Source organism: Anopheles stephensi, chromosome X, assembly GCF_013141755.1.
Source record: "Anopheles stephensi strain Indian chromosome X, UCI_ANSTEP_V1.0, whole genome shotgun sequence".
NCBI lineage: Eukaryota > Metazoa > Arthropoda > Insecta > Diptera > Culicidae > Anopheles > Anopheles stephensi.
Genome location: NC_050201.1, coordinates 21192914 through 21205495, shown reverse-complemented (window position 1 = coordinate 21205495; position 12582 = coordinate 21192914). Strand labels below are relative to the sequence as shown.

The following is a 12582-nucleotide window of genomic DNA, read 5'->3' as shown; positions in this document are numbered from 1 at the left end:
TACCTTCCTCTGTCCCTAGCGCTGTCGCGTTCGCAACACGGACTAATTAGCTGCTGGGGGTTCCGAGTTCGCTTACTCGCTGGATTCACACATATTCCAGGTTGATAGGGGCCCGTATGGCTTTCCTAAGGCCCCGATTTTAATTTCGCTAATGGCCTCGTGTAGGCAATCCGCCACTGGTTCCTCGTTGGTTTCCAATATCACGAATGGTGTTTCACTGCACGATATACGATATCACGAATGGTGTTTCACTGCACGATATACGTTATCACGAATGGTGTTTCACTGCACTTTAATACTCACAATATACAATACACAATATGGATACTCCTGACCTCAGTTGATTGGAGATCGTATTCTTATGCTAACATAAAACGGAACAACCAGCAATGGTAACACACTGGTAAAACACAATTTCACACAATACACAACGTGTGTGAGTGAATACACAACAATATGTGTGTGACTTACACAATACACAACAATATGTGTGTGACTTACCGCAGTTCAATCCCGTCAATGTTGTGAGGCAAAAGGATCCAGAAGCATCCATACGATTTTATTTAGCTTCGAATTCACGCTCTGCTTCTTCCAGATAACGACGGCGCTTTCGGTAATGGGTTGATCTTGACGACATTTTAATTGGCTCAGAAGAAATATTCCTTTTCTAAAACGAAATCAGAATTGGGGTTAGTACAGTTTGCTAGTATTCCGGTTCTGTACCTGTCAAGTCTTCATCAACGCACCAATACATACCAAAACCGTGCATGCGCGTTAAATCACCGTGTACATACTAGTAATGTGCAAACTGAATCAGAATGAGTGAATGACTTAAATCTTAGCAATGAATTAGATGATTTAAATCATCACGAAGAGTTATTTTAACTCACCTATGATTTAACTCTCCGTGCCGACTAGCCACTCACTCACTGCGTTTTAACTCACTCATGAGTTAAATAACTCATTGGTGATTTAACTCTCCGTGCCGAATAGCCACTCACTCACTGCGTTTTTACTCACTCACCTCGTTTTAACTCACTCACCTCGTTTTAACTCACTCACCTCGTTTTTACTCACTCACCTCGGTTTTACTCACTCACCTCGTTTTTACTCACTCATCTCGGTTTTTCTCACTCACCTCGTTTTTACTCACTCACCTCGTTTTTACTCACTAGAGAGTTAAATATCGTATTGGCATATCGCATTGGTCACGATCACACGATGATTTAAGAAAATACAATACGGTAACGAGCCGTAAAGATAGATTGTTCATAATTAAATTATTTTAAAAGAGGCTATGTAAATCTTTCGCTTGTGTGTACGGCAGCTCTAAAATGTTCAGCTATACAGCTCGTCAGTTATTATACGATATCGAAGCGATCTTTGGGCAAAACTTTGTTAATGCATAGCAAAATGTCCCCAGTTTCTTTCAAATTATTTGCAGTAAGATTATTATCGAAACACAAAATTGATTTACATGTACATAGTAATTATTAACATACTGAATGAAAAATAGCATGAAACTGCAAAATGTTTTTCAAAAAAAAAATACAAAAAGTTATGGAGAATTGTGCAGAATGAAAAGAGTCTCGTTTAACCGTTTTGGAGCAAGTCTGTTTCGTCTTTCGCTATAAATTTGTCCTGCTTTCGAGAAAATTCTTTCGCACGGAACGGATGAAGCTTGGATACAGAATGTATGCTGTATAAGTTTGAACAATTTCGGAAAATTTGTAGCTTCTTTTTTCCACCATGTAAGTGGATCTTCCTCGAACTGTAATCGAGGTACTAGCAAAAACCTGTCCAGCTCAGCAACAACGGAACTTCTTTCATCAAATATCTCTTCACTTTCATTGACATTGTTTAGGAACTTAAAGAAAATTGAATTGGAATCAGTGTTTTGTCGTACCACTGGTGTAGCTATGGTTTCCGGATAATTAGATATAAAATAATTGATTATGGAGTCATATGTTTCTTTGTACATGGAAGTATCGCTATAAAATGCCTGTTTTTTAAGACGTGGGTCTAACAAAATTGCCCACGTCTTGATATTAGTTTCGATTTTTTCATATTTCCAAATCGGGTTTGCAGTCCCTTTAACAACTCATCTGCTAAGGTTTTTACGCTCGTTTCCAAGTTTACGTCACTATTACGAAATTGTAACACCTGATCTTGTAAAAGCCTTATAAGCAGTCCCATTTTTGATAGTGTTACTGATTTCTCTACTGACACGTGTCGTGTAGCCTCTTCGAAAAATTTAAGAATGTTAATAGATTTTTCTACCAACAACCAATCTTTTGTTTCGAAATTGAAATTTAGTTTTAATGTATCTTTACATATTCCCAGGGCAATTTTGTTTTAAAAAAATCTTTCCATCATCTCGTATATAGAATTCCACCTGGTTTGAATGTCTTGTTTCAGTGTCAATTCTGGCATATTAAATTTTTTTTGAGTTTCAATCAGCGTACGGGTTGCCTCTGAACTTTTTTTGAAGAACATGACTACTTTCTTAATTTCCTCTACAGTGCCTTTAATAGATACATTGATTGCATTTTGTACTATCAAATTCAGGGTATGGGCGAAGCAGGGAATGTGTGTAAAATTTAATTCAGCTGCTGCTGACTTTATGTTAGACGCGTTGTCGGTAGTTATGGAAACTATCTTATTTTCAATTTGAAATTTTTTAAGTATTTGCTTTGTCCAGTTTGCAATTTCTGTTCCGGTGTGTTTTGTTTTGAACTCTGAGCATTCTAGTAAAAATGATTGTAGTTTAACTTCTGAATCTATGTAATGTGCGGTGATTGCGTAGAAACTAGTATTATTTATGTTGGACCATCCGTCTGCAGTAATGGAAATTGCATTCGTACTTTTGAGGTTTGTTACTACGTTTTCAAATAATTCATTGTAAGCACTAGGAAGTAAAGCATGTGTAACTGTTTTTCTACTCGGTGGGACATAGTGCTTGTGAAGACCATTTAAAAATTTTCGAAAATAATCACTGTCTACTAGTGAGAATGGACAGCATTCTTTACACAAAGCATAAAGCAGCATTTTATCAAGGATTCGTTTGGTTTCAGCTGGTATCGGACGATCAGAACTAAAAAATGACTGTATTGAGTAGTTTAACGAGCTTGTCACTCTTGCTATTTCTTGTGGAGGTTGTGGTTGTGGTAGTTCCATGCTACGTGATGAATCTTCTACTTCAATTGCTGGGACGTTATTTGGGTTGCTTCTATTTAGGGGTATAGTCGGATGTACTTGCTTCATATGTCTAATTAAATTGGAACTTGCTCGATTTCTGCAACGAAGCTGTCCCTGACAATATCGGCATTTGGCTGTAGTTCCATCGTCCAGAATGGTGAAATGATACCATATTCCACTGCTCATACCGGTTCGGGGCATTGTATGAAGTATTTTTTTGCAGCCTGAAAATAAAATATATCATATTTTGGTCAAAGTATCCACTCCTGCAGGATGAAATAAAAAAACTCTACGACGCAGTCATTTATTACTAATCTAATTGGCAACTCTTTCTTTCTTTGGCACTACAGCCTCGAAAGGTCTGGATCTGTCATTTGGGTTCATGTGATTTGGTTTAAGCCGTAGCTAGATAGTCAGTCCTGCATACGGTGAGACGGTCCGGATGGGATTTGATCTTCGATCTTGCCGTGTGAAGATCGCATCCATTATGGCATCGGCTACCGGACTGCTCCTGGTACCCTTGTAATTCACAAAACTAATCAAAAGAAGAACATATTTCCTCCTGTTCGGGCAAACAGTAATATGGTCAATGCCGTGTCAAAAATCTAAATAATTATCATTCGGCCGCTGTACAACTTCATTTGATTTTTTGTATAAAGGTTCACCCATTCTCGGATGATACCGCCTTATTATATTAAAATTATCATCATTAATTTTTTAATGATTGAAACCATTATCATGCATTTCCGGAGGAATACGCCCTACTTCAAAGGCACCGGGAGACACCCGCAGCGCCTTCATGGAAGAACCTGATACCCAGAAGCAGTGTGCTGTTCAAGCGGAACCCTTATATGGACGAAGATGGTATCCTGAGATTGAGTGGCCGGATTGACCGTTGCCGTGTCGTGGATCCGGCGACAAAGCGACCCATCCTGCTACCGAGAAGACACCGCGTAACAGAGTTAATCGTCGACGACGTCCATCGCCGCTACAAGCACGGGAGCCAAGAGACTGTGGTCAACGAAGTGAGACAACGATTCGATATTCCAGCTCTTCGGTCGGTGTGCAGACACGTACGTCTGCAGTGCAACATGTGTATGTTGCTGTATGCTCGTCCGGTTTCGCCGCAGATGTGTGAACTGCCAGCTGCGCGTCTTGCTGCATATATGATGCCCTTCTCATACACGGGAATAGACTACTTCGGCCCTATGATAGTTGCGAACGGACGGAAGACGGAAAAACGTTGGGGCGTTTTGTTTACATGCTTGACGGTTCGAGCGATCCACATTGAGGTAGTGCGGTCACTGTCTACCAGTGACTGTCTGATGGCGATTCGCAGCTTCATGGCGCGTCGTGGGACGCCGATCGAGATCATCTCCGACCGAGGTACTAATTTTGTTGGCGCTGATCGGGAACTCAGAGAGGCAGCTGAACGGGTCAACTCGGCGATCCTCATCGAGTTCGGTCCGCCCGACCCAACGTGGAAGTTCAACCCCCCGGCAGCTCCCCATTTCGGTGGATCATGGGAGAGAATGATTCAATCGGTTAAACGGATGCTGACTCGCACCCTGAAGGAGAGGCACCCCACGGACGCGGTACTGACAGCAGCGCTCATCGAAGTAGAGAATATGCTAAATTCTCGCCCGCTTACCCACGTTCCGGTCGATGGTGAGGATGATGAGCCGTTAACCCCAAACCATTTCTTGTTAGGATCTTCCGCAGGGACGAAACCTTTGGTTCTGCATGACGATTCTCCCGCGGCCTTGCAGCAGAATTGGAAAGCTGTGCAGGCCAGGATGAATGGCTACTGGAAGAAGTGGGTAAAATCGTACCTGCCAACCCTGACAAGAAGGACGAAATGGTTTGAACCACATAAACCGATCCAACCCGGAGATGTCGTTATTATAGTTGACGAAAACAACCCGCGGAACTGTTGGCCGAGAGGAAGGGTGGAAAGTGTCATTCCGTCTCGAGATGGAATCATTCGTCGGGTCGTCGTAAGGACAGCACGCGGGACAACGCTGGAGAGGCCGGTGGTTAAGCTGGTCACGCTAAACGTCGCGCAAAAGGTTATCGTTTAGCACAGCAAAACGACTGGTGGACTGTCACTTTATGGTAACGACGAGATCATTGGAGGACGGCACGCGCGCCTTTTGTCAGCTTGTGCTACCGGCCACGAGGGAGCGCGTTGCTTCGGACGACATCGGCGGACGGACCCGAAGCGAAGGATGACGTGGTCTGGCGTGACGATCGAGATAACGAGGAAAGGTCCTTTCTTTTTGATCCTGACCAGCGGGCCAAGCGGACGAATTTTTAGTTTCGCAAAATAAAGTAAAGTATACTAAAGAATCCACTCGCCTTCTTTTTGATTGCTGGTCAGGCGTTGCAATTCGCAACACCATCAATAAATGATTGTTATTCAAGCCGATCATTATAGTGGGTCGAATGTTTTGAAATCCTGAAACAGGAAGATTAGCAAGGTGAGGATATTTTTTGCTTAGATCATCATAATCTAAAGATTGAACAGGTAATTTCAAATCTTTAACCGTTCTCACATTCTTCAGTTGAAAACCCTTTTTAGTTGGACCCTTGATTCTTAATTCCACGTTTTGGCTTTTAACGTGTTCAGTTTGTTTGCCTTGTGTCCATAGTAATTGGAGCGGTTTTACTTCCCCATTTAGGTTAAGTTGACGCGCAACTTTTTCTTCTAATAGGGTTGAGGATGAACCTGGGTCTAAAAGCGCATAGGTTTTTATTTTGTGATTGCCGTTTATTAATTCAACTGGCAACACTTGGAAATGCGTTGATGACGCTGCTTCTAGTTCTTGATGATTGTTTACTCCTGCGATTTCAATATTTTGAGGTACATGAATGGATGCTTATCGGTGCATCCATTTATCCCGCATATTTGCGCGGATCTACAATCATGTATTGTATGATTGTTAGATTTCAAGCAACCTAAACATAACCCTTTATTTTGAGTAATTTTTATTCGCTCAGATGGCACCTCATTGACCAATGCATAACATTTGATCGTTTCATGTAGCTTATTGCATATTAAGCATTTGCTAGCAGCTTCCGAATTCTGTTCGAAATCCTTACCCCTTTTGATTGGTTGTTGAAGACCTTTGTATGGGATTTTTTGTTCGTGAAGATGAACGCCTCCACGTTGGGTATGTGCGGATATCGTTTTTAGCATGTTTGCCGTTTTAGCGAAAGGTCTCAGCCAATCGCATAGGTTATCTAAAGTTTGAACCCTTAACGGTGATTCCGCTTCAGCCATATACTGGGCTCTTTTTTCCTGAATTTGGTGTGGTAGCCTAGCAGTCAACTCCAACACCAGAGTGTGATCTTTCAGGTAGTCCGGTTCCCTCATCAAGTTTACTGTTTGAATGAGGTTTTCTAAAGCGTTTACCATTTCCACGACAATGCTCTTGGAATCTCCTCGGATTTTATACAGATTATTACGTAGTTCAAGATACACTAAATCTGTTCTTCCGAAGGAGTTTTTTAAACGTTTAATTATTTCTGGCACGTTTGAAGAATCCAGCATTAATTGTTGAACGCTTTTGAGGGCTGGTCCATATAAGGCCTGTTTAAGGCGGTTTAAATTTTCTAAATTAGAAAATCTTCCCTCCTCATTTGTATCATCAAATGTTTGTTTAAAATTTGGCCATTCTACAGGATCCCCTCCAAATCTCGGCAACTGCATAAGCGATTGTCTTTTCAATAGCGTTTCTATGTGCGGCGATCCTTGTTTGTCGCTCGCAATAGTTGTTACTGCTTTCAAAAATTCTTGTAATTGCTCTTTCGATTGTTCTTGTTGACCAAGCAATAGTCTTGAAAACATAGCCTCTGTATCCTTACTAGCAAATTCTTTGGGCAATCTATTAAGTTCGTACGCTATTTTTTGACATTTAACGCAAAGCCAACATTCTTCCGGCTTTGGTTTACGTGTTAGTTTGGCACATGTTAAATGAAACCACCTATCACATTCATAGCATGAAATCATGCTTTCTTCGGAAGTGTCTTCCGCCACGCACAATCGGCAACTGCCGGAAGTGTTCGTGGTAAATTTATAAGGCATCTCGGCGGATCTTTAAAATTCCTACTCTGAGCTATAGATAAGAAAGTTCGACTTACCGTTTTCGGTGTTACCTTTCCTTGACGTGCCCGGTAGTTCAATGTGGTCTCGATCTCGCTGATAATTCACTCCGGAGTCGTACTAAAAAACCATCTGCGCCGATAGTCACTGACTTACTCCGTTAAGATACGCCCTACGAGAACTTTTTCCCACGTGCGTATTGCTGATAAGTTTCTTTTATGCACTAGTGTTTATGTCCTCAATTATTTAAACGCGAGCACTTTAAAACGATCGAAACGTCATTCACTCGGTTAACTTATTATTCCGCGGTTGTCCACGTACTGATTGTTAAACACGATTTCTTTCGTAAGCATAGACGTCTTCGCTAAACATTTAAAGTTACTTTCGAGTTTGTTTCGGATGTGAACTTTTTTCGTTCACTCCGGAGCCGTATTGTAACACTATTGTTCTCGAATAGTAAAATAACGTACTCCGTTTAGTTCTACCTTTTTGGAAGAACTTTATTACCCTTTGGTATGGGTTAGTTCGGAGCCGTGTTTATTGCTTATATAAAGCTTATATCACGCACTGGCACTCAATGATGCTCTCCGATTTTGTTCTGCACTTGTGAACATTGATATGATCGCAACGGCACTCGATCGGTTCACTTATAGCACTGTAGTTCTTACGTGTATTAATTGTAAACCGTTTCACTCGCTGCAATTCACTTTATTTTTCACGAGCGCAGAATTTGAATCTGAACCTTTTTGAAGCACTGCTTGGTGCGGGTTCAGTTAGAGGCTGTTCTTTTGGCGACAGCACACCACGAACGTAAGTTCGCTCGAATGAGTTGTTAACGCGCGCGGATATTAACAACTCCTCTCTGGAGCCACCATTTGTTAGTTCGATAACGAACCGTTGTTGAACCGACCACGCGAAGGAGTGATCGATTCGGGAAATCTCCGCGCAGATTCCTGGCCTTGTCAGAGTTGCTTGAATCAGGCGGCTAACCTTTTTTCCTGGAAAACCAGGAGAAGTTTTTAGCAGCGGACTCGCACTACACTAACTCGGCGTGGACAACGGGAATGCCGTAGCTCGATCAGACGATTAGCCTTTTTTCCTGGATAACCAGGAGAAGTATCTAACCGTGGTTCTCGCTTGGCTTAATTTCGCCTAATTCTTCCGACGGAGTGGGGAGACACCAAAGTGCGTAACCAATTTCCGGAGGGAAGGCAAAGGTGAAACTTTCCCGATTCTGTATGGATACCCCAACAATGAAACACAAGTTTCTTCGTTGAGGTTTGGATTACAAGTCAATTTTTATTCTCAAAAAAACTGTCTTATATACTAAAATTCCGTGGGAAAAAGAACATGAAACAGCATTACATCGATCTCCTTTTTCCTAATTCGGTATGCTGATGCGTTGACCCCTGCCAGGCGTCGGCTAGTGTAGGAGGTCTGTAATGTAACAATATCTGGCAATTGTTACCCTATCGTTTTATGACCACGGGTAATGCATCGCGCATCTGTGGTTCAAGTGCGTATGCCTATTTTCCTATTGCCTATTGCCTGCGCGTCGTTTGTTCTATTCGTCAAGTTGGTCTTTCCTTCACTGCCCTACGACCGTGCGTTGATCGTTCTTTCATGAAACTAATCGCGCAATGACAATGTATGCATTGTGTTCTAGTGTTAACCCTTTTCGGCCCATGTTCTTCACTTTCGTTTTTATTACATGGCTTGAGTTTATTTATAATTTCCATATGTCTGGATGTTGTCCCCTTTTTGATATTTCCAATAACGCACCATACTTTCGTTTTCCTCACGGTATGAGGCCTCTCTGTGACTTAAGGTTGTTTTCCTAAGATAATATTTTCCGGTGAGAATTTATCCTAAACAAAGATATTTAGTTATTTAAAGTTTCTCATCTAACTCTTGCATGCCTGTCAGTTTAGCTCAATTTTATTTTGTCGCGTTCGCAACATATTATTTGTCAACAGCATTGAGCACAACATGGGCTTACATGTTTCAGCTTGTGACGCTTCTTGTCCGATTTCAACTGATGGATTCAGCGCCTTAAACTTGTTCGACCGCCGGTAAAATCTTCCACTTTTCCGTGCACGTTTTATATCCGACATTTTTAAAAAAAAATCAAAATGTTCACATAAAACCATAAACTTCACACAAAACTTCTGCCTGTTCGCAAGTTGACATGAAACCACAATAACACTAAACGAAGGTAAAATACGATGAAGAATGTAAAGAAGAGTCAGCGACGCGTTATAGAAAATAAAATCGGTTAACATGCACGCACACAAATGTACAGAACCGCCGGTTATGAGAGTGCAGCGTATGAGTTTGTACGGTCAAATCTCTGACCGTTTCTTGACTGAGAAAAAATAAAGCCGCCGTCGTACTCGCGATCTCTCGCGTTGCTATCTCAGCGTGGGAATAACTGAGAACGATAAGACAGAGAGAACACTTTTGTTCGAAAACGGTCAAAACTGTCTCGTAGGGCAGAAGCTATCGGCGAGTTCCATCCCGTAACAGCAGGGTCTCTGCTAATTACGGGGTTGAACCCGCCGACCACCTCCGAAACCAACGCCAACAAGGCCGAACTCGCTCCATCAAGGCTAGGTAGAAATGAAGAACACTATTGCAGAAAAGTCTGCCTCTCTTCTAACGATAGTGTCGACTTTGACCCCGGATGCTGTTGCTTTGTCAACGGATCACCCGTGGCACTACAAAAAAAAAACACTTAACACTTACGACAAAGACAACACAACGAATAACAAAAAAGGAATGGCGGATATGGTTTGGTAGGATAATGGGGATGTGGAATCAAAGGATAAGACCGTTGTCTCTGGCGAATCGAAAGATGAGCCTCATGTATGCGAGGTCTCTGGTCGCCAACACTTCTCTAATTTCTATGCCCGGTCGTCTGCCGATGCCCTCGACTGCGCCCAACAAGGAGGGTCTTGCGGTTTCAAACTCCACGCAGGACCACAGAAGGTGATCCACATCGTGAAATCCGTTACCGCAGCCACACACCTTCGTCTGAGCCAGAGTTATACGCTGCAGATGAGCGTTCAACGCGAAATGATTCGACATAAGTCGAGACATCATGCGTATGAACGCCCGGTCTACAGAGAGCCCACCGAACCAAGGCCGCAGGGACACTTGCGGAGAGATCGAGAAAAGGAATCGCCCGAGATCATCCGCCTCCCACATGCTCTGCCAGCGAGACAGGAAAAGTTGCTGTGGTAGGCGAAGAAACTCTCGTGCCGAGATCGGACGGTCGTAAAATGCGCCTTGTTGGACGCCTGTTTTGGCCAGTGAGTCTGCCTTCTCATTTCCGGGAATTCCACAATGAGAAGGTACCCAAATTAGCGAAATCCTGAACGCCTTGTCGAACATGGAGCCAAGCAATTCTATGATTTTGATGGTAAGGAAATCCTGACTCTTAACAGCCTTCGGGGATCGTAGTGCTTCAATAGCACTAAGGCTATCTGTAAAGATGAAGTACTGATCCGAAGGTCTCGCTGCTATAATCAATAGTGCGTACAAGATTGCGGCTAGTTCTGTAGTGCAGACACTACACGGCTCCCGCAATTTGAAAAATGCTTCGGCGGACTCACTAAAAACGCCGAAGCCGGTGCCTTCCTTAGAGGATGATCCATCAGTATAATACTGGCTACTTTGGTCTAGATGGCCATACTTATCCCTGAAAATGCCCGGAACTACCATCGGGCGAAGATCATTCGATATGGTCTTAATTTCCTCGTGCAACGAGGAATCTGTTGTTAAAAGGGAACTGTAGGTCTCAGGAAGGGCAGCACGGTTTAATGCCTGTGGAGCGCTAGGATGCACTTGTAGGGCAACAAAATCTTCATAGATCTTCAAGATTTTGCTCTTAGAACCTGTCTCTAGAAGCGCTTTAAAATTTTCTTCGATCAAGGGATTTGATACTGAAGAACGGACTAGAAGGCGAAGCGACAGCATTTCAAAACGAAGTTTTAGTGGCATCACTCCGGTCATCACTTCTAGGGACATGTTGTGTGTTGATTTCATGCTCCCTACTGCGAGTCTAAGACAACGATACTGTAGCCTCTCTAGCTTGAGGATATGCGTGTTGGATGCCCAATGGAAGCATATGCTTCCATATTCCAACACGGATAGTACCGTTGTCTTATACAGTCGCAGGACGTCTGATGGATGTGCGCCCCGCCAGAATCCTGTGACTGTCCTTAGAAAGTTGATTCTTTTACTGCATTTTTGCACCAGATGGGTGATGTGTGTAGTCCAGTTTAGCCTTGAATTGAACCAAACACCAAGGTATCGAAAATTGTCGGTAGTTGATATCTTTTCACCGTACAAAAAGACATCAATTTTCGGGTCAAATAGTCTTTTCTCCCTGTTTTTCGTCGTGTCGCTGAAAGGAAAAAAGACAACCATCTTAGTTTTCTTTGCAGAGAACTTGATACCAAGGTTTTCAGACCACTCGGCAAGGTTGTCCAAAGTGGTTTGTAAAGCAAGTTGTATTTCGGCGGCGTCCCTGCTTGCAAAAGATATGACGCCGTCGTCTGCTAATTGTCTAATGCTGCAGTTCGGAGCTAGGCAAGAATCTATTTCACTGACATAGAAGTTATATAGCAGGGGGCTCAAGCAGGACCCTTGTGCTAGTCCATGGAAACTGGTCCGCTTTAGCTGAACATGACCATTGTTGAAATTCATAGCTTTCTCCGACAAAAGGTTGAACAGAAAGTTATTCAACTTTGGACCCAGCCCCACATTTTCTAATTTTTGACTCAGCTTGAATGGTGATACTGAGTCAAATGCCCCCTGTATATCCAGGAAAATAGATCCCATGTTCTGCTTGCGTGCACGAGCAAGCTCTATCTCTGTTACCAGAAGGGCTAAGCAGTCATTAGTACCCCTGGCTTTACGAAAACCAAACTGGGTATTTGAGAGAAGGTTGTTTGATTCCAACCATTCTTCTAACCGGAAAAGAATCATCCTTTCAAGGAGTTTCCTCAGACACGACAGTAACGATATCGGCCGATACGAGTCGTGTCTTGATGGCGGTTTGCCAGGCTTCAAGATAGTGACAACTTTCACTTCTCTCCACTCTTGCGGAACGCTGTTGACCTCCAACATATTGTTGAAGATGCTTAACAGACGCTTCCTCCCTATGTCGGGCAGATTTTGAAGCAATTTGCTACTAATCTGATCCAGACCTGGGGAGGAATTTTTGCTTGATAGGAGAGCAAGTGATAGCTCTACCATTGTGAACGGTGAATCCA

The 12582-nt window shown here is 42.7% G+C and overlaps 2 protein-coding genes across 8 annotated transcripts in view; both read left to right on the top strand.

The window, feature by feature from the left end:
• Positions 1-5547, top strand: part of LOC118513701 — a 64685-nt gene extending 59138 nt beyond the window's left edge. For all 7 annotated transcript variants that reach the window (XM_036059872.1, XM_036059863.1, XM_036059839.1 and 4 more), the window contains one exon: positions 3951-5547. In XM_036059872.1, coding sequence (XP_035915765.1) covers positions 4050-5279 — 1230 coding nt within the window. In that variant the 5' untranslated portion in view covers positions 3951-4049 and the 3' untranslated portion in view covers positions 5280-5547. The remainder of the gene's footprint in view (positions 1-3950) is intronic.
• The window catches only part of LOC118513984, a 493738-nt gene that overhangs the window by 208072 nt on the left and 273084 nt on the right, over positions 1-12582 (top strand). The window lies entirely within an intron of this gene.